General features: G+C 46.8%; 1 protein-coding gene across 2 annotated transcripts in view; it reads left to right on the top strand.

The window, feature by feature from the left end:
- Positions 1-22,022, top strand: part of scin (scinderin) — a 214,812-nt gene that overhangs the window by 18,207 nt on the left and 174,583 nt on the right. The window contains exons 1-2 of one of the 2 annotated variants that reach the window (XM_038797495.1): positions 21,034-21,054; positions 21,222-21,383. In XM_038797495.1, the coding sequence (XP_038653423.1) occupies positions 21,037-21,054; positions 21,222-21,383 (180 nt within the window). In that variant the 5' untranslated portion in view covers positions 21,034-21,036. Of the gene's footprint in view, positions 1-21,033; positions 21,055-21,221; positions 21,384-22,022 lie in introns of those variants that run through there. The other variant, XM_038797494.1, reaches the window with a different exon arrangement.

Below are 22,022 nucleotides of genomic sequence, written 5' to 3'. Positions count from 1 at the left end.
AACAGGGCGTGAATGTGGTGAATGTACTTCACCCAATGCATGAGCTGTCTGTACTGCCTGTATAATAATGTGACCCGTGACCTGGAAATGATGATACTTCCAGGTACTGTACTGTGAATAGTGTTCCCAGTAAGAACACTATTCACAATGTCCTCTGCTGTTCTTGCTCATGTATTTGCTTTGTTTGGCACCTTGTTCCACACTGTAACCAATCACTGTTAGTCGATGTACCATACGGCCCTCACTGGGGCCATATATAGTCCGGCCACCTGTGGGGGGCACTCATTTGTACAGCCGACTCTGGCAGGCGAGTTCATGGATATTAAAGCCCAATGTTCATTTGTCCTCATGGTCTCACAGTGAATTAATGGTATCACAATAGCTAAAGAGATAGAGACTTCTTGGTCACTTGATGCAAATCAGCGGGACTGTGGTGCCTTGCTCTGATCAAAAAGACAGGGTCACAGGGAAGGACGAGGACAGGGGAATGCAGGTGAGGTTGAGGTGCAGGCAAGCAAAGTGGACAGTCAGCGAACGTAAGTCAGGGCAAGATCAGCTCCGGGAGCAGGCCACCACACTAGCAGAGACAGCTAGCACGGGACGTCAGACAGCAAGGGGAGCCGCAGCGCGCCGCCTGGCAGGGAGACAGTGCCTGGCAGGGAGTGGGAGCGCATAGGGGGTAACAATGGAGAGGAATGGGAGGATGGCGGGGGGGGGGGGGGGGGGGGGGGGGAGAGAGAAGGAACATAAAAGGAACATGATGGGAAGAAAGGGTTGGTTTTCAGATTGGCTTCAGCAGGTAAGGTGCAGGTTGAGGGAACAAGATGGCGCCGCAAGCAGCCACTTTGAAGAGTCCCTAAACAAAGGGAAACCCCCAGACTGCAGGGGCACACCCACGTGGCATTTACACAGTTGGCAGCCATGTTGGGTGCCTCCTGGAAAAAGTGAAACCCCGGAGCGTAGTGGCCCGTCCTCATGGTGAGAACGGCGACCACAGCCATTTAGGACGGCCTCCTAACAAAGGGAAACAGCTTTGTGTGATTCATCCCACAGGAAGAGGAGAGGAAAAACCCCCACCAGGATTATCACCTGGAATGTTAGGGCACTTAACGGCGCAGTGAAAAGATCCAGAGTGTTCACCCATTTAAGAAGTTTGAAAGCCAACATAGTCTTCCTGCAAGAGATACGTGAGGGAGAAGGATCGGTTCAGTCATTATAAAGATCTTCATTCAATTTTAAAATTTTAGAAATAACAATGAGCTTATATATAGAAATTTTATAGAAATGTGCAGGAGGGGTCATATTCCCTCATATTACCTCATGCGTTATGTTGCCATGATAAGATTATACAGAGATGGGCAGCACGGTGGCGCAGTGCTTAGCAGTGCTGCCTCACAGCGCGAGGTCCCAGGTTCAATCCCGGCTCTGAGGCATTGTCCCTGTGGAGTTTGCACATTCTCCCGTGTTTGCATTGGTTTCGGCCCCACAACCCAAAGATGTGCAGGGTAGGTGGATTGGCCACGCTAAATTGCCCCTTAATTGGAAAAAGTGAATTGGGTACTTTAAAATTATTTCTAAAAAGGGTATACAGAGGTATACAGGTGCTGCAGAAACCTTTGTACACTCAGCTGATGGAACCACCATTCAATTAAAAACGATGTGTATCAGGAGGGTGGTGCCATTTTACTCATGGTGATTGGTGATGCTGAACAAGTGATTTGTGAACAGCTGCTGTACCGGGAGCTTCTGCAGTCGCCATAACATGGACTCAGATCTTGGAAGGAAGTAAGAGGTAATAGGTCAGAAGAGAAAAAGCTTGATCAAAGAGGTAGGTTTTAAGGAGTCTCGTAAAGGAGGAAAGCAAGGTAAAGAGGCATCGAAGTGTAGGGAAGAAATTCTCGAGCTTGGCAACTTGGCAACTGAAAGCATTGAATTTCATAGAATTTACAGTGCAGGAGGAGGCCGTTCAGCCCATCGAGTCTGCACTGGCTCTTGGAAAGAGCACCCTACACAGGCCCACACCTCCACCCTATCCCCATGACCCAGAAACCCCACCCAAAACGAAGGGCAATTTTGGATACTGAGGGCAATTTAGCATGGCCAATCCACCTAGCCTGCATATCTTTGGACTGTGAGAGGAAACCGGAGCACCAGGAGGAAACCCACGCACACACAGGGAGAACGTGTTTGGCAGCACAGTAGCATTGTGGATAGCACAATCGCTTCACAGCTCCAAGGTCCCAGGTTCGATTCCGGCTTGGGTCGCTGTCTGTGTGGAGTCTGCACATCCTCCCCGTGTGTGCGTGGGTTTCCTCCGGGTGCTCCGGTTTCCTCCCACAGTCCAAAGATGTGCAGGTTAGGTGGATTGACCATGATAAATTGCCCTTCGTGTCCAAAATTGCCCTTAGTGTTGGGTGGGGTACTGGGTTATGGGGATAGGGTGGAGGTGTTGACCTTGGGTAGGATGCAGACTCGATGGGCCGAATGACCTCCTTCTGCACTGTAAATTCTATGTAACGTACAGACTCCACACAGACAGTGACCCAAACGGGAATCGAACTTGGGACCCTGGTACTGTGAAGCAATTGTGCTAACCACTATGCTACCGTGCTGCCCATTGCCACCAATGGCTCCTAAATTCCATACTTCCAAAAGATGTTTGGGACTGTGGAAGTCTGGTTTGAATGGAGTCAAGGAGGCCTAACAAAAATGTGGTCACCAGGGATGAGGCAGCAAATTCTCCAGTGGCTGGAGTCATATCTAACACAGAGAAAGATGCCCATTTTTGTCAAAAATCCATTACCACAGCCCCAGGACATATTGCTGGATGTTCATGAGACAGGATTCTTGACTAGCCATCTTCAGATGCTTCATTAATTACCTTAACTCCATCACAAAGTGAGGAATGAGACTCATTTCCAAAGATTCCAAGGTGTTTAGCTGCATTCACAACTTTTCCAATATAGAACAATGCATGCCAACCTACATTGGACTTGGACTGCAAGGTGACAAATGACAAGGAGCATTCGCATCATGTAAGCACGGTGGCACAGTGGTTAGCACTGCTTCCTCTCAACGCCAGGGCCCCAGGTTCAATTCTAACCTTGGGTGACTCTCTGTATGGAGTTCACACATGCTCCCCATGTCTGCGTGGGTTTCCTCTGGGTGCTCTGGTTTCCTCCCACAGTCCAGAGCTGTGCAGGTTAGGTGGATTGGCCATGCTAAATTGCTCCTTAATATCAAAAGGTTATATGAATTATGGAGTTATGATGATAGGGCGAGGGAGTGGGCCTGGGTGGGGTGCTCTTTCAGAGGGTCGGTGCAGATTTGATGGGCTGAATGGCCTCCTTCTGCACTGTGATTCCATGTAGTGCCAAGTAATTGTCATTGCCAACAAGAAAAAGTTCAACCTGCTTCGCTGACTTCAATGGAACCACCAACGCCAGTTGTCACCATCAATTTATTTTGGTGCTGAGGGCTGGTTTAGCTCACTGAGCTAAATCGCTGGCTTTTAAAGCAGACCAAGCAGGCCAGCAGCATGGTTCGAATCCCGTAACAGCCTCCCCGGATAGGCGGCGGAATGTGGCGACTAGGGGCTTTTCACAGTAACTTCATTGAAGCCTACTCGTGACAATAAGCGATTTTCATTTTCATTTCAACATTAACCGGATGCTTAACTGAGCCAGTCATATCCATACAGTGGATACAAGAACAGGGGAAAAGCTGTGTTACTCTGATTTTTAAAAACAATCCTGTTCTACAAGTACTGACCAAATACAGATCAAAGGTCAATAATGTAAAGTTCTATGATAGACTCCAATGGAAGCTATTGGGCTACCCATCACCAGATTCCCTATTTCCTGTTAATAATGGCCCCACTAAAATTACTTGACTTCTGCCACTGATATCGCCAACCCCTAGAACCACCTGGAGATGAATCCTGGTAGCCCACAGCTGTCCCACAGCTGCGAAAACGGAAGGCAAAGAGTAAGTAATGAATACAGCTCCATCTCATCAGACACCAAGAAGGGGCTTTGTTAAAGTCTTGGTTCCATTCTTTCTCACCTCTTTAGGGTGCATTTGTTCTATCAAATACGCTTTTCCCCTTCAGCTGAAACTTCTGTCTCTGAGAGCACCAAGGTCACGATTGTTGGAGGGTATAAAGAATTTTGTCACAGGAACATGGATTTGAGTCATTGTGCATCTGGGTGACAGACAAAGTCAACCCGCTGAAGCTTGGATGGTGGACCCATCCAGTGGAAGAACCAGGCCCAGCAATCCATTTTTTTAAATTTAGAGTACTCAATTCTTTTTTTTTCCAATTAAGGGGAAATTATTGTACTCCCTTTACACACATGACTGTGTAGATAGATTTAACTCCATCTCAATCTATAAGTTTGCGGATGATACGACTGTGGTCGGTTGTATATCAAACAGACTACAGAAGGAGATAAATCACTTGGTTACATGGTGTACCGAAAACAACCTCCCTCTAAATGTCGGAAAGATCAAGGAACTGATCATCGACTTCAGGAAGCGCAGCATGGCACACAACCCCTGTCTGCATCAATGGCTCCGAAGTGAAGATGATTGATAACTTTAAGGGGGTCACCATCACCAACAGTCTGTCCTGGTCCACTCACATTGATGCAACAGTGAGGAAAGCCCAACAGCGTCTCTACTGGTTTAGCTCACAAGGCTAAATCGCTGGCTTTTAAAGCAGACCAAGCAGGCCAGCAGCACGGTTCGATTCCCGTACCAGCCTCCCCGGACAGGCGCCGGAATGTGGCGACTAGGGGCTTTTCACAGTAACTTCATTGAAGCCTACTCGTGACAATAAGCGATTTTCATTTTTTCATTTCATTACTTCCTACGGAAGCTAAAGAAATTTGGCATGTGTGCATCAACTCTCACATACTTCTACAGATGAGAGAGCATCTTATCCGGCTGCATCACAACTTTGTATGGTAACTGCTCGGCCCAAGATCACAAGAAACTGCCGAGTGTGGTGAACTCAGCCCAGTGCATCGCACAAGCTTGCCACCCGCACATTGATTCTGTCTACACCTCCCGCTGCCTCAGGAAGGCAGACAGCATTATCAGAGACCCCTCCCACCCAGGCTTTGCCCTCAACCAGACCCTTCCATCAGGCAGAAGATACAGAAGTATGAAGGCCCGCACATCCAGACATAGGAACAGCTTCTTCCCCACAGCTACTAGGCACCTCAATGACTCTCCTCGGACTAATCTGTTCCCAGCAAGAACACTATTCACAATGTCCTCAACTGTTCTTGCTCATGTATTTGCTTTGTTTGGCCCCTTGTTCCACACTGTAACCAATCACTGTTAGTCAATGTACCATTTGTCAATGTACTCTATCGATTATTCTTTTTTTGTGTCTTATGTACGTACTATTACGTTCCCTTGGCCGCAGAAAAATAATTTTCACTGTACTTCGGTACATGTGACAATAAATCAAATCAAATCAAATTTAGCGTGGCAATTCACCTACCCTGCAGATCTTTTTGTGTTCTGGGGGTGAGACCCGTGCAGCCATGGGGAGAATGTGAAAACTCCACACGTGGCCACCTGTGCAGTCCATTGACATCTTCCTGCAGTCTACAGCTTCTTCCTCACAATCAACTCCAAAGACCTTTTTTTGTATTATTAGGAAACTTCTCATTTATGCCGGGTTCCAAAACTGGGCCCAGCAATCCTGGCGTGCTGGATTTTTGTATATATTAAAAACAAAAAGACATCATAGCCTGGAACTTGCAACAAGCTTCAGCCACTTGCAACTAGTAGAAGGAATATCAATACTACTGTCATAATCAGCGAAAAGCTGCAATTTCCTTCAAGAGGGGCGGTTTTCCTAACTTTTCTCGTTGCACTGCAGTTATGAGGTCTCCAGTGCACACTCTATCCAAGGTATAGAGGTCGAAAGTACACCCCGGCAATTTATTAGTTAAATATTGCTCAGCTATGCGCATTGATATTTTTGATTCCAAATTACTTCACACACTGAAGGCTAAAGCAAAGGGCAAAATCTTCAAGGAAACATTGCACAACCTGACTAACTGGTTGGTTAATCATTGCCAACTCCTCCGGTAGAGACACCCCTAGGCTGACACTTCTAGGCAGGAAGAGCTCGTTAGGCAGTTCTGGAACAAAATGCACACAATACAAAAATGAACTTCAACAGCACAGGCCTGACTGCTGATGTGGCATAACTTTGAGCACTGAACCATAAGATTTGGAAGAGGCTGGTAGCAGCTTCTTCTTGTTATGGATAAACCTTCTTTATGAAGGACATAATAATGGTGCAGTTTGAAACATGCTATGTCGTTGCCCTGTCAATTATATATGAGAAGTCAAAGTTTTTCATTTTAATAAAAATGAAGGCCCAAACACAGAAAGCACAGTGTGGAGATTTATGCTACAGTTGGGATGGTGCCTTCCTGCAGTGTGAACCAATTATCATGACAAATATGGTCATGCAGTGTGATAACAGAGTATTCAAATGAGTATGAATGTATGATCTCAGGAACTTAACCAATGAAATTCTCAACTAGATTAGTGTGATAGCTTACAACCAAAGTATCTGTAAAATAACTGTGTGACCAGGGAATGCAAATTAATATGCAAAAGTCTCTAACCTGTTTTGTCAATTTAGAGTTCAGCAAATTATCTCATCATCAAAGCATACAACATTTATGTCACAGAAAGCAGCCATTTGGCCCATTGCACCTATGGCAACCAGAAAAAAAGTGATCCACCCTGATCCCAGTTTCCAGTTCTTGATCTGTTGCCTTGTAGGTTACAGCACTTGAAGGGCATATCCAAGTATTTTTAAACATGATGAGAGTTTCTGCCGCTGCCACCCTTTCAGGTAGTAAGTTCACGAGAACTCAGGGAGATCAGGCCTTCCTATCCGTTATATCGAGGCCCCCTCCATAACTTTATACACCTCAATTAGATCTCTCCTCAATCTCCTATGTTAATAAAAAAACAACTCCAGCTTATTCAATCCCCTATCACTAACATTTTCTAGTTCTGGCAGTATCATTGTGAATCTCCCCTGCACCCTCTTTCATCATATGCTTTCTGCAGTGTGGTCGAAACTGCACGTAGAACATGAGCTGTGGCCTAACTCATGTTGTATACAATTTTTGCATAATCTTCCTGCCCTCATATGCCTCAGTCAACCAAAGGAAAATATACTGGACTGCTTTGACTACCTTAGAATGTACGGCATCGGGGATAACCTCTTGCCATCGGGAAATAGGGAGATCTCTGGACCGGAGGGCCAGTAGTATGGTCTTCCAGATGGTACCATTCTCCCGCTCGACCTGTCCGTTACCCCGGGGGTTATAGCTGGTCGTCCTGCTAGAGGCAATGCCCCTGTTGAGCAGGAATTGACGCAGCTCGTCGCTCATAAATGAGGACCTCCGATCGCTGTGTATGTACGCGGGGTAGCCGAACAGGGAGAAGATGGAGAGGAGGGCCTTAATGATGGTCAATGTGGTCATGTCGGGGCAGGGAATGGCGAAGGGGAAGCGGGAGTATTCGTCGATTACCACAAGGAAGTAAATGTTGCGGTTGTTAGAGGGAAGGGGCCCCTTGAAGTCAATGCTGAGACGTTCGAAGGGGCGGGATGCTTTGATCAGGTGTGCGCACTCGGGGCGGTAGAAGTGTGGTTGTGCAAATGTGGCAGTCACAGGTTACTGTCCTGACTTCCGCGATGGAGAAAGGCAGGTTGCGGGCCTTAATGAAATGGTAGAGACGGGTCACCCCTGGATGGCAGAGGTCCATGTGGAGGGAGTGGAGGCGGTCTATCTGCGCGCTGGCGCAGGTACCGCGGGATAGGGCATCAGGAGGCTCATTGAGCTTCCCAGGACGATACAAGATCTCATAGTTGTACGTGGACAACTCGATCCGCCACCGTAAGAACTTTTCATTCTTAATCTTACCCCTTTGTGCATTATCAAACATGAAGGCTACTGACCGTTGGTTTGTGAGGAGGGTAAACCTCCTGCCGGCCAAATAGTGCCTCCAATGTCACACCGCTTCGACTATGGCCTGGGCTTCCTTTTCCACATAGGGGTGGCGGAGTTCGGAAGCCTGGAGGGTTCTGGAGAAGAAGGCCACGGGTCTGCCCGTTTGGTTCAGGGTGGCCGCCAGAGCTACTTCTGATGCGTCGCTCTCGACCTGGAAGGGGAGGGACTCGTCGATGGTGCGCATCGTGGCCTTTGCGATGTCCACTTTGATGCGGCTAAAGGCCTGCAGGCCTCTGTCGACGGCGGGAAGGTCGTGGTTTGAATGAGGGGACGGGCCCTGTCGGCGTAATTGGGAACCCATTGTGCGTAGTAAGCGAAGAAACCCAGGCAGCGTTTAAGGGATTTGAGGGTATTGGGGAGAGGGAGTTCAATCAGGGGGCGCATGCGTTCGGGGTCGGGGCCTATCACTCCTTTACGCACTACGTAGCCGAGGATGGCTAGACGGTCGGTGCTAAACACGCACTTATCCTTATTGTATGTGAGGTTAAGGAGTTTTGCGGTTTGGAGGAATTTCCGGAGGTTGGCGTCATGGTCCTGCTGGTCGTGGCCGCAGATGGTGACATTATCAAGATCCGGGAAGGTAACCCGTAATCCGTACTTGTCAACCATCCGGCCCATCTCCCATTGGAAGACCGAGACCCCATTTGTGACACCAAATGGAACCCTAAGGAAGTGGTAGAGGCGCCCGTCAGCCTCGAACGCGGTGTATTTGCGGTCACTCGCACGGAGGGGGAGCTGGTGGTAAGCGGACTTAAGGTCCACAGTGGAGAAGACTTTGTATTTCGCGATATCGTTTACCATGGCGGAAATACGGGGGAGAGGATACGCGTCCAGTTGTGTAAACCGGTTGATGGTCTGGCTATAGTCGATGACCATCCGGTTTTTCTCCCCAGTCCGGACCACCAGCACTTGGGCTCGCCAGGGACTGTTGCTGCCCTCGATGACCCCTTCCTTCAGCAACCTCTGGACCTCGGACCTGATGAAGGACCGGTCCTGGGCGCTATACCGTCTGCTCCGTGTGGCGACGGGTTTGCAATCGGGGGTGAGATTAGCAAACAAGGAGGGGGGGTCCACTTTGAGGAACGCGAGGCTGCAGACAGTGAGGTGGGGTATAGGGCCGCCGAATTGGAAGGTCAAGCTCTGCAGGTTACACTGGAAGTCCAGTCCTAGGAGTGCCGGTGCGCCTAGGTCAGGGAGGACAAGGAGTTTATAATTTTTAAAAACCTTCCCTTGGACCGTGAGGTCCGCGATGCAGCAGCCGGTGATGCAGACGGAGTGCGAACCTGAGGCTAACCCGATTTTGTGTTTTACAGGATGGACAGGGAGCGCGCAGCATCTTACCATGGCAGGGTGAACGAAGCTTTCCGTGCTCCCAGAGTCCAGCAGGCAGCCCGTCTCGTGGCCGTTGAGGTGGATCAGCGTTGTCGTTTTGGCGAGCGTGCGTGGACGTGACTGGTCGAGTTGAATGGCCGCGAGCCGTGGAGAAGAACCATCATCGCAGTCGTCATCGCCCGAGTAGATGCTGGCAGAACCTTGCGTGCCAGTCCAGGAAGGTGGTGTCCAGGATCCACACGTGGAATCGGGATCCCAAGATGGCAACGCCCAGGACCCGCACGTGGAGTCGGGGCCCCATGATGGCGGCGCCCAGGACCCGCACGTGGAGTCGGGGCCCCAAGATGGCGGCGCCCAGGATCCACACGTGGAGTCGGGGCCCCATGATGGCGGCGCCCTGGACGCGCATGTGGAGTCGGGGCCCCATGATGGCGGCGCCCTTGGGGCCCTCGTGGTTGAGGGGGGCGGAGTTAGCGGTGCCGGCGAGCCGACCGGAGCGGCTGGGAGCGGGGGCAGAGAGACGTGCAGGCCAGGCGCAGGGGCCCGGGGGCGGCGAGGAGAGAGTTGCGCGGTGCGCTGGAGGGACCCGGAAGGGCCCAGAGGAGAGGGGGAGCCGCGCAGGCCGGGCGCAGGGGCCCGGGGGCAGGGGGAGAGATCGGCGCGGCGTACTGGAGGGGCCAGCAAGGGCCCGGAGAAGGGGATCCCCGGTCGCTGCGTGGTACAGCAGCGACCGATTTGGCCTGGCAGACGGAGGAGAAGTGGCCCTTCATCCCGCAGCTCTTACATAGGGCGGAGCGGGCTGGGCAGCGTGGGCGAGGGTGTTTCGCGAACCCACAGAAATAGCAGCGGAGCCCCGTGGACTTGTCGGGGCGTCCCACGGCACAGGCCTGAGGGAGGTCAGGAGCGGCGGATGGCGGTGGGGAAGCGTGCCAGGAGGCCCAGGGTGGTGCAGCGCGGCTGGGGACATAGGAGCGGGCGTTTAAATCGGCGACCTCCAGGGAGGTGGAGAGAGTCTGTGTCTCAGTTAAGCTGAGGTCGTCTTTCTCTAGCATCCGCTGGCGGATAGCGGGGGACTGCATCCCAGCCACGTAAGCATCTCTGATCAGCAGTTCCCTGTGCTCCGTGGCTGAAACTTGGAGGCAGGAGCAATTCCTCCCCAGGACAGCGAGGGCCTGGTAAAATTGGTCTAATGACTCACCGGGGAGCTGCTGTCTGGTGGCCAGCAGATGTCGGGCGAACACTCTGTTGACTGGTTTAAGAAACTGTCCATTCAGCTTAAGCATGGCCGCATCGTAATCTTTCTCTTCCTTGATCATCGTGTAGGCTGCTGTGCCCACGCTGGAGTGGAGGATGTGAAGCTTCTGTGCCATGGTGGGGGGGCTGTTTGCAGACGCCAGGTATCCTTCGAGACATACCAGCCAATGGTGAAAAATTTCTGAAGCGTTCTGAGTTTGCGGGCTGATGCGGAGGCATTCGGGCTTGATCCGGAACTCCACCTTCAAAAATCTAGCTTATTAAATTGATGAACCATCAATCGAATGCGAGACGAGTTGCTGTACAAAAGTTAGGCTCTAATAAGCTAGAAGTTAGCCCTGCGGTCGACTACAGTAAATGGACGACCGCCGGGCGTTCTGACTATTTATACCTTGGTATGGAGGCGTGGTTAACTTAACCTCTCGACCAATCGGAGAGCTGTCACATGACTGGTCTCAACCAATCGGTCGAGAGGCACATTACCGACCAGGGCCAATGGTAAGCCGGTGTTCTGCACCAATGGCAGACAGCTATGCAGATCATACCACCACACTTCTGTGCCTTATTTTTTTCCCCAAATGCTTTACCTCACACTTATCTGAATTGAATTCCATTTGCCGCTTTCTCCCCACCGGTGCACATTGATATCTTCACGCAATCTACAGCGTTTTCCTCACAATCAACTCCAAAGCTATTTTTTTGTATTATTGGGAAACTTCTCATTTATGCCCCCTATATTTAAGTCTAAATCATTGATATCGACCACAAAGGGGCAGAGCACTGAGCCTTGAGGAACTCTCCTGGAAATATCCTTCCAGTCAGAAAAACACCCGATGACTATTAGTTTTTAATTCCTGCTACTGAGCAAAATCTGGATCCAACATACCACCTCCTCTTGGATCACATGGACTCTTATTTTTCTAACCAGCCTTTCACCTGGGATCATGTCAAAAGACTTGCAAAATTTATGTTGACAACAGCAAACTCTCATTGACCAACCTTGTTATCTCCTTTAGATTAAATAAAGGATTCAATTCTGAAGGAGGTGTCGAAGCAGAGGGACCTGGGTGTATATGTGCATCAGTCACAAGGTGGTAGGACAGTTTGAGAGAGCAGTGAATAAATTATACAGTATCCGAAGCTTTATTAATAGAGACATGGAGTACAACAGCAAGAAAGCAATGTTGAATAAGACATTATTCAGCCTCAGCTAGAGTATTGTGCCTACATCTGGGCAACGCACTTTAAGAAGGATGTGATGGTATTGGACAGAGTGCAAAAAAGATTCACGAGAATGGTTCCGGGGGTGATGAATTTCAGTTCTGAAAATAGATTGGAGAAATTCAAACTGTTTTCATTGGTTTCATTTCATATTAGGAGCTTTTAAACGAGACAAAAACCTCTCACTTGACAGCTTGTTAATCATTACCATTGGTTCTGTGACTGGAACAAGAAGAAAGAACAAAGAACATTACAGCACAGGAACAGACCCTTCGGCCCACCAAGCCTGTGCCGATCCAGATTTCTTATGTCGACCTACTACTCATTGCCCAAATGATCTGAATCCCTCCATTCCCCACCCGATCATGTGTCTATCAAGATACATCTTAAACATTGCTATCATGCCTGCCTCCACCACCTCCACTGGTAACGTGTTCCAGGCAACTGTTATATTACTTATTTGTAATGCGTCATTACTCTTTGTTTTATATTTCCAGAATGGTCTGATGGTGTGATTCTAAAGAAACACCCAATGTTCAACTCAAAGTAAAATAGGTTTAATGAATTAAATAATGTTAAGTTTGTTCACTCTTACAGAACTATAACTGGTGATATAGTAATTCAGAATAAAGTATTAAGTATATTTATCTACATGTGCTAACTATGCTATTATCTATCTCTCTAACACACTGCTTACTAGTCACTCCTGGTTCGAAGAGACCCAAGATCCTTTGAGTTCACATATTTGTACATGAATCTAGTGCTGCCATCTAGTGGATGTCTTACACTATGATGTAGTCATTAACCCTTTATATACCTTTATATATACATATCACTACAGCATCCACCACCATCTGCGTGAAAAACTTTCCCACACATCTCTCTTAAACTTTCCCCCTCTCACCTTGAACCTGTGCCCTCTTGTAATTGAGTCTTGCACCCTGGGAAAAAGTTTCTGGCTATTCACCCTGTCTATACCTCTCGTAATTTTGTAGCCCTCAATCAGGTCAATCTATCCTCATTGCTAACACCCTCTCGACTAGGCAACATCCTGGTAAACCATCTTTGCACTATTTCCAAAGTATCCTAATCCTTCTGGTTGTGTGGCGACCAGAAGTGCACGCAGTATTCGAAATGCAGCCTAATGAAAGTTTTATACATCTGTAACATGACCTGACAACTCTTGTACTCAATGCCCCAGCTGATGAAGGTAAGCATGCCATTTGCCTTCTTGACCACCTTATCCATCTGCATTGCCACTTTTATGGAATTACGGATCTGAATGCCCAGATCCCTTTGCATGTCAATGCTCCTGAGGGTTCTGCCACTTACTGTATAATTCACACCTGAATTTGAGCTTCCAAAATGCATCACCTCGTATTTGTCTGGATTGAACTCCATCTGACATTTCTCTGCCCAACTCTCCAATCTACCTATATTCTGCTGTATTCTCTGTCAGTCCCCTTCACTATCTGCAACTCCACGTATCTTAGTATCATCTGCAAACTTGCTAATCAGACCATCTACATTTTCCTCCAGATCATTTACATATTGTGATGAATGTTATCAGTAGCTGCTATAACGGTACCTTACCTTTAATGCATTGGCCCTTTAAGATCGGGCTTGGAACACTGGGGGACTCCGCCTCTGGCTCCGCCCCCAGGAAACGGTATATAAGATAAGGCTCACTCAGGCAGCATGTGATGAGCACACTTCTCGGCTGCTGTACAGTTCTCAGATGATTAAAGCCTTTGAATCATCTACCTTCTCTCCTGTGTCGTGATTGAGGGTATCTCACATATATTACAAACAACAGTGGTCTGAGCACTGATCCCTGTGGCACACCACTAGTTACAGATCTCCATTCTGAAAAATTCCCTTCCACTGTTACTCTCAGTCTCCTGTTGCTAAGACAGTTATTTATTCATCCAGCTAGCACACACCGAATCCCATGTGACTTTACCTTTTGTACCAGTCTGCCATGAGGGACCTTGTCAAACGCCTTACTAAAATCCAATTAGACAACATCCACAACCTCTCCCTCATCACTTTTGATGACCTCCTCAAAAAAGTCTATCAAGTTTGATAAAGCATGACCTTCGCCGCACAAAACCATGTTGGCTGTCACTAACAAGTCTATTTGCTTCCAAATGTGATGGTGTTCGGTGGAAGGATCTTGGAGGTTATGAAATGAAATAAAAATGGCTTATTGTTACAACTAGGCTTCAAATGAAGCTACTGTGAAAATCCCCTAGTCGCCACATTACAGCACCTGTTCAGGGAGGCTGGTATGGGAATTGAACCGTGTTGCTGGCCTGCCTTCAAAGCTAGAGATTTAGCCCTGTGCCAAACCAGCCCCTTTAGTCTTTAGGTTGAGAATTCCGAGTTGGACAAGAGACTGAAAGGAGATTTGAGACAGAGTAAATGGGGAGAACTGTTCCTACTCATTAAAGGATTAGGAGCAAGAGGGCACAGAGTTAAAGTAATTTGCAAAAGAAGAAAATGCGATTATGAAGAAAAGTTTCTTTGTGCAGCTCATGGTTGGGGTCTAGAATGCACTGCCTGAGAATGCGTTGAAGGTGAGTTCAATCGAGGCACTCAAAAGGGAATTAGCACACGATCTGAAAAGGAAGAATGTGTAGAGTTACAGGAAGAAAGCATGGGAATGGCTCTAGGTGAATTGCTCATTCGGGGAACTGATGCAGACATGATGGGCAGAATGGCTTCTCTTCTGCACTGTAACAAATTTGTGATTCTGTGAAAATTCTATGCTAAGCCAGTAAGACACAATTTTCCCATAACAAATCCATGCTGTCTTTCTTTGATTAATCTATGCCTTAATAAATGATTCAGGAATTTATTTTAATAGCCTTGCATTGAGTTTGGCAGATCAGCCTGTATTACTTGATCTATCCCTTTCTCCCTTTCTAAACAACAATGCAACATTAGCAGTACACCAACATCATGCTTGTAGCTGGAGAGCATTGTAAATTAATGATCGGTCTCTCTTGTATTTGCTCGCTTGCTTTCACTTCATACACTGGGATTCATTTTATCCGGGCTTGGTGTTTTATCTATTTTCAACAATGCTCAATCCATAATATTTCTCCTCTTACAGTAGTCTTCCATCACATAATTCACATTTCTCTTCAATATCTGCAATATGTGCACTGTTCCTCAGGTGCAAAGTGTTGAATTTTTCCAGCCCCGTGGATTTGGAGCTGATGGCAATGGTGCTGGGAAAATAGTAGGGAATGATTCCTTCCTCCAGGGGATATTCCCAGGGATGGCTAGTGAAGAAAATCAGTAGCATACTCCAAGCAGACAGGCAGCTAATTATCCCATTTAAGAGGCGAATTGGAGACCATTTTCTGAGGGGGCAGAGAACAACCTGCTGTGTGCAGAACCTGCCAGTTCCCCAGAAGCACCCTCCAGTGACAGGACAGGGGGCCAATGAAGGAGCCGAAGGTCGAAGGCTGCCACAGTCAGAACTAATTCTTTGGAGGGGCTTCTCCACCACATTGATGGCCCAGTTTGCTGTGGGTCTCTTTCGTCGAATATTTGTAGAATATATCAGTGTTGCTGTGTTCTCGCAATTTCCTACCTGCCTCAGCAATACCTGCCTCTACTGGTGGAACTTGTGCCTGTACAGAGCTGCAGGCTCCAACGTAAGGAACCTGCCTGCCAGCCTTAATTGGATTCCTTCGGAAGATTCCATCTGTCGGCTCACCTTTGATTTTTGTGGAGTCAGGACCCAGAAATTGTTCCAATATCAAGGCCTGCCAAAGTTGGTAAAATGCAACCCAAATGATGAATCAAGAACCATGCCTGTGACTTTTACTTCCACACACAGGTTACTTGTACATTATTCTTTGACAGGGTATGGACATCACTGGTGTTATGTTCTTTGTTGTAGCCGCAAAGTGAAAGAATCAGAGATGACACACGTCGAGTTTGTATAATATAGTACAAGGGTTTTACAAAATGTTGCTCAAACCGGGTACAATGGGGAACTCCACAAAAGCATGGAAACACTCTGATGATGTCACTGTACATTACCCCAGCCAATGGTGTTACTCTGATACATAACACCCCGCTCACTTTGCTCCTTTCATGTGCTGACATTTTTACTTAATCAAAAAATTAAACACAGATCCAACACATTATGCCGCAACTAACATTGTTTTGTTACGGATACAGATGTACATTAGTAAGTCTCTTGGGTGGACGTCGGTCTCATTTTGGCAGAACACAATGACCTTGGCTCTTAGGGGAACTAAGAGTGTATTCATATACTTTGGTTGGTGTTACATCTGACGAAACCAGCACAAAAACTGTCTCTGGTTGTGTGGATAAATCTATCGGAACCGGTTCGAGGCTCTTGGCCGTTGCAATCCTCAAGTCTGGCAGATCACTGTTCATAATTTCTGTGGTGCTTCTGTATGTTATTGGAAGATGATTGACATGTTTAGGTAGAGAGCCTATATCCCTCAAAACCGTCACTGTATGTCTGAGCGATTGTACAAAATGTTCAGCTAAGCAGATGGTAGCTGGCTGGTAGGGGGCAGATCATGCCATACCCCTTAGATAGCCCTCAAATTCAGCAGATATGAACTGCATACCATTATCACTCACATGTTGTCCGGGTCACCTAAATCTTGCAAATACTTCATCAAACCTTTCTTTGGTCTGTTCTGTAGTTGTTGATTTCATGATGGTGTCAAATGTGTGTCAACCATGACCAAAAACATGTGTCTTTCAACACATGGATTCTTTGCCATGGCCACTAGGCCATTCCCATGGATGCAAAGGTTGTAGTGGAGGTACATAGAACAGTACAGCACAGTACCTGCCTTTGACCCACTATGTTGTGCTGACCGCTTATCCTAATCTAAGATCATTCTAACCGACACCCCTTCAATTTACTGCTGTCCATATGCCTGTCCAAGAGTCGCTTAAATGTCCCGAATGACTCTGACTCCACCACCTCCGCTGGCAGTGCATTCCATGCACCCACCACTCTCTGTGTAAAGAACCGACATCTGACATCTCCCCCATACCTTCCTTCAATCACCTTAAAATTATGTCCGCCTTGGGGAAATGTCTCTGGTTATCCACTGTATTCATGCCTCCCATCACATTGTACACCTCTATCAAGTCACTTCTCTTCCTTCTTCGCTCCAGCAGTGAGAAAAATCCTCGCTCTCTTAACCTTTCTTCATAAGACATGCCTTCCAGTCCAGGCAGCACCCTGGTAAATCTCCTCTGCACCCTCTCCAACGCATCCACATCCTTCCTATAATAAGGTGACCAGAACCGGGTACAATTTTCCAAGTGTGGTCTAACCAGGGTTTTATAAAGCTGCAGCAAAACCTCATGGCTCTTAAACTCAATCCCCCTGTTAATGAAAGCCAACACACCATATGCCTTCTTAACAACCCTATCAACCTGGCTGGCAACTTTGAGGGATCTATGTACGTGGATCCTAAAATCCCTCTGTTACTCTACACTTCCAAGAATCCTGCATTTTACCCTGTATTCAGCATTCAAATTCGATTCACTTGACATTAATCTTGGTTGAACTCCATCTGCCACTTCTCAGCCCAGCTCTGCATCCTGTCAATGTCCTGTTGTAACCTGCAACAGCCCTCCACGCTATCTACAACTCCACCAACCTTCGTGTCATCGGCAAACTTACAAACCCACCCTTCCACTTTCTCATCCAAGTCATTTATAAAAACTACGAAAAGCAGAGGTCCCAGAACAGATCCCTGCGGGACATCACTGGTCACTGACCTCCAGGCGGAATACTTTCCATCCACTACCATTCGCTGTCTTCTTTTGGCCAGCAATTTCAAAAGACAACTCCACGTTCTGTTCTTTAACTTCTACAGTCACCTTGATGAAGCCCTTCAACGGCACAATCTCTTGTATATGCCCTCAAGACCACACCAGATAGTTGCAGTGGCAGATAATTCAATTTCTGACTGTATATCGATTCAGGTATAAGTGATACTGCAGCACTCATCTTAATAGTATCCCCATTTAATTTTGGATAGATCCAAAATCTATGCTGGTCTCCTTGTATTGCTGGAACACTGACCTTAAATTCCTTAAGCTGACTTGACACTTTGGTACTTGATTTGTCTTTTGTTGGATCATTTGACAGGTAAACCCGCCGTGTAGGCTTCGCAATATTTTTCTTGGTACACTTATTTTGTGCTGATGAAGGTTGGCCTGACCAATATGCCTTGGCAATATAACCAACATTACCGCAATATTTGCATTTGTTCTTTCTGCTCTAACAATCTCCAGTCCTACTTTGTTGCAACAATGACATGGTATGTCCTTGGTGGATCTGCTTCTCACAGGCTCCATCTTTTGGATTTAAGTTTGAACTCCAATCAGTGAAGCTTCTCTCGCAGAATGTTCCATAGACATTGCAATTTCTATGGCAGATGTTAGGGTTAATGCACCTTCAGTCAACAATTTCCTTTGGATGGCTTTATTCCTGAGGTCACAAAAATATCGGTCGCTAAGTGTATCGCCCAAAGTCTGGCCAAATTCCCAGTACTTTGCTAGCTTTCACAGTGATACAACAAATGTGCACGATGGTGAAAGTGGAATTTTTCAGTTATTAATAGTGGATGGGAAGAGAAAGACAGCCATTAACTCATTATCTGTCCTGTCTCCAGGTTTAGCTGGGTGCATTAAATTCTGTGGTAACATGAACGTTTTCCTCCCAACTAAGCTGAGAAAGGTTCCATTATGCAGGTCTGCTGGTGTCTGATTGGCTTTAGGGAATGACTGGAACCTTTCCTCATAAGAGTTCCATGTCTCCTCCTCCTTATCATCAAACACGTCCATGGCGCCTTTGCTTCTCATCATTTTTGGATTGCAGCTTCCTTATCTGTAGTTCAGTCTGTCTCCCCTGCCATTTATTCTCTCTCTGTTTAAAGAAGACAAACTCATAGTGCACAAGCAGACTAGTTGTTTCTGTGCCCCGCTAATGATTCCTGGCAGTAGGTACAGGGTCGTAAGGCTCATAGGTTCACCTTCCCACGGCCCATTTCATGTGCCTCATGTAAGGTCTTTACAGCTCTACGGACTATAATAGTAACTCTACAGAAAACCGTGATCCCAGTAATTCGCAGTTGTCTGATAGTCTTTCTTTCTTTTTTTGTAACCATTTTATTTGCACTAGCGGCTGTCATGATTGCCTGCACCCTGTGACAAACTGTACGGTATCCAAGTATTTACTTGCCACAACGATGATTCTGCCTCAGAAGTTGACAATATTTCTCCAGACCTCACTCCCAAAGGTGCATGGGCCTGGACCTCCATCGATGATTCCTTCTTCTGGCTCACAACATCGTCGTCAAAAGTTGTTTTTCTCCTTTTTACTTTATGGCCCAGGTCCCATCGCCAGTTTCTCTTTTGTTATGCTCTTTGTTGTAGCCACAAAGAGAACGAATCAGAGGTGGCACACGTCGAGTTCATATAACATAATGTAAGGGTTTTATTCCCAAGATGCAATGGTGAACTTCCCAAAAGTCCGCACAATGCTCTGATGATGTCATTGCGGAACACATGACATTGCATCAACCAATGGTGTTACTCTGATACATGACAACTGGTGAGACCAGTGCTTGTTGCCCTTCACGCTTTGCCCTCGAGAAGATGGTAGTGAGTCACCTTCTTGAACTGCTGCAATCCATGTGGTGTAGGCACACCTACAGTGCAGTTAGGGAGGGAATTCTCGGATTTTGACCGGGTGACGCTGCAAGAATTTCAATATAGTTCCAGGTCAGGATAGTGTGTGGCTTTGAGGGAACATGTAGGTGGCAATTCTCTATGCATTTGCTGACCGTGGCCTTCTGAGTGGTACAGGTTATGGATTAAAAGTGCTCTTGAAGGTGCCTTGTTGATTTTCTGGAGTGTAAATGGTACACAATGGTATATGGTCCCATCAGGCCCTATTCTTGCTTATTATATATTTATAAAGCAGATTTGGGTGTTTGGCTTTTTCTTGTTTCTAATTACCCATATTTTTCCATGTCCTCTCTTTGCTTTCCTAATTTCCTATATAATTTCACCCCGGCACTTTTTAATTCTATTAGGTTTTCTGCAGTTTTAAACCCTTGGTATCTGAAAAAAGTCTCCATTTTTTGCCTTTTTCTATTCTGTATGCCTTTTGACAGCCAGAAGTCTTGATTTAGGAGTTCTAACCTTTTTTCTGGGAAAGTTTTGCTCTGAGCCCTCTTTATCATCTCCATAAATGCCTCTCACTGTTCTGAGACTGGTTTCCTTCCAGTCTATTTTTGCTAAATCACATATCCACTTTATAAAATTGGACCTTTTCCCAATTGAGATTTTTTATACTGATCTATCTTCAGCCTTTTCCATTACTACACTGAATCCAACTCATTTATGACTACCAAATGCTCTCCCTCTTCCATCTGCACAGATTCATATATCCTTCGCACTTAGATAGCTTACATTTGAATTTCAGGCTAATTTTATTATGCAGGAAAGGGTGGCATGGTAGTACAGTGGTTATCACTGTTGTTTCACAGCGCTAGGTTTGATTCCTGGTTTGTGTCACTGCCTGTGCTGAGTCTGCACGTTCTCCCAGTGTCTGCGTGGGTTTCCTCCGGATGCTCCGGTTTCTTTCCACAAGTCCCAAAAGACATGCTGTTGGTAAATTGGACATCCTGAATTCTCCCTCAGTATGCCTGAACAGGCGCTGGAATGTGGTGACTAGGGGTTTTTCGCAGTAAATTCATTGCAGTGTTAATGTGGGCCGACTTGTGACAATAGAGATTATTATGGCCGTATGTAGTTAAAGCATTTTATAACGGCAGCCAGACTGCTCATGAAAGCTGTGTTAGACATCTACCTTAAAGTAAGGAACTGCTTGTTGTCGCTGTCCAAAGACTGATATGTGAACGTATTACTGTTTATCGTTTAAAACTTACTCAAGCAAATGATTTTGTGACGTCTTGGCAAATCATGCGTCAAAAATGCATAACTGCCTGACGTGCCATTGTGGTCAGTAACAATGAAATGCTGCTGCACTGTGTCCTATTGGAATGTAAACTTCCACCAGGAGCAAACATGCTGGTCTATAAGAGCTGCTCAATCCTCACTGACCAGTGAGCTGAGGTTATCTATGCCTAACCAGGCAAAAGTATGTTGACTTTTACAGTTAAATATGATAAAAAAATACTTTCACTAATGCCTATATTTTTTGGTAATTTAATTTCTTACAGGTTTCTTCTTAATATCCTATATTAGCATAACCAATTACACATACAAAAATCCATTTACATTTGTTTGTTTCTCTTGCTATTTTAGGTTGGTGGTGTGACTTCTGGGTTTACACATGTCGTTACAAATGATCTCTCTGCAAAGAGACTGCTACATATTAAAGGCAGAAGGGTTGTCAGAGCGACAGAGGTTCCTCTGAGCTGGACCAGCTTTAATAAAGGAGATTGTTTCATCGTAGATCTGGGGGCGGTAAGTTGAGAAGAAATCTTGTTTCATATCTAACGTTCAAAAAGATCATCTCTTCTGATATATTTGATGTCTTTCACCTGGGCTGTGAGTATCCATCATTTTTGTCACACTGCCGCTAAGTGTAAGATTAAAAATGCAAAAGAGTTTAGAGATTGATTATTTATAATCTTTGAACACTGGCTGCTAAGTATATGGGGGCGATTCTCCGCACTCACGACGGTGCGCAGAATAGCGGGGGTTGTAAATTTTTACGGCCACGCTGGTCTGACGCCCTCCCGCTATTCTCCCCCCCCCCCCCCCACGCCCGCCTCCCGACACGAATCGCTGCCCGCCGTTTTTTTACAGCGAGCAGCGATTCTCAGCTGGCCGATGGGCCGAAGTCCAAGCCCTTTACGACTGTTTTTAGGAACGTCAAACACACCTGGTCTGACCGTTCGTAAAAACGGCCGTAAAGTTGCGATCTTGGGAACCATGGCACCGGTTGGCACGGCAGTACCACGGCCGTGCCAAGGGTGCCATGGGCCCGCGATCGGTGGGCACCGATCGTGGGCAGCGGGTACTTATCCCGTGCACTCTTTGTCCTTCCGCCGCCCTGCTGTATCCATTCGCGGGGTGGCTGAGGGGCATCCCGGCCCGCGC

The sequence above is a fragment of the Scyliorhinus canicula genome, chromosome 5 (assembly GCF_902713615.1).
Source record: "Scyliorhinus canicula chromosome 5, sScyCan1.1, whole genome shotgun sequence".
Lineage (NCBI taxonomy): Eukaryota > Metazoa > Chordata > Chondrichthyes > Carcharhiniformes > Scyliorhinidae > Scyliorhinus > Scyliorhinus canicula.
This window is presented reverse-complemented; position numbering and strand designations above follow the sequence as displayed.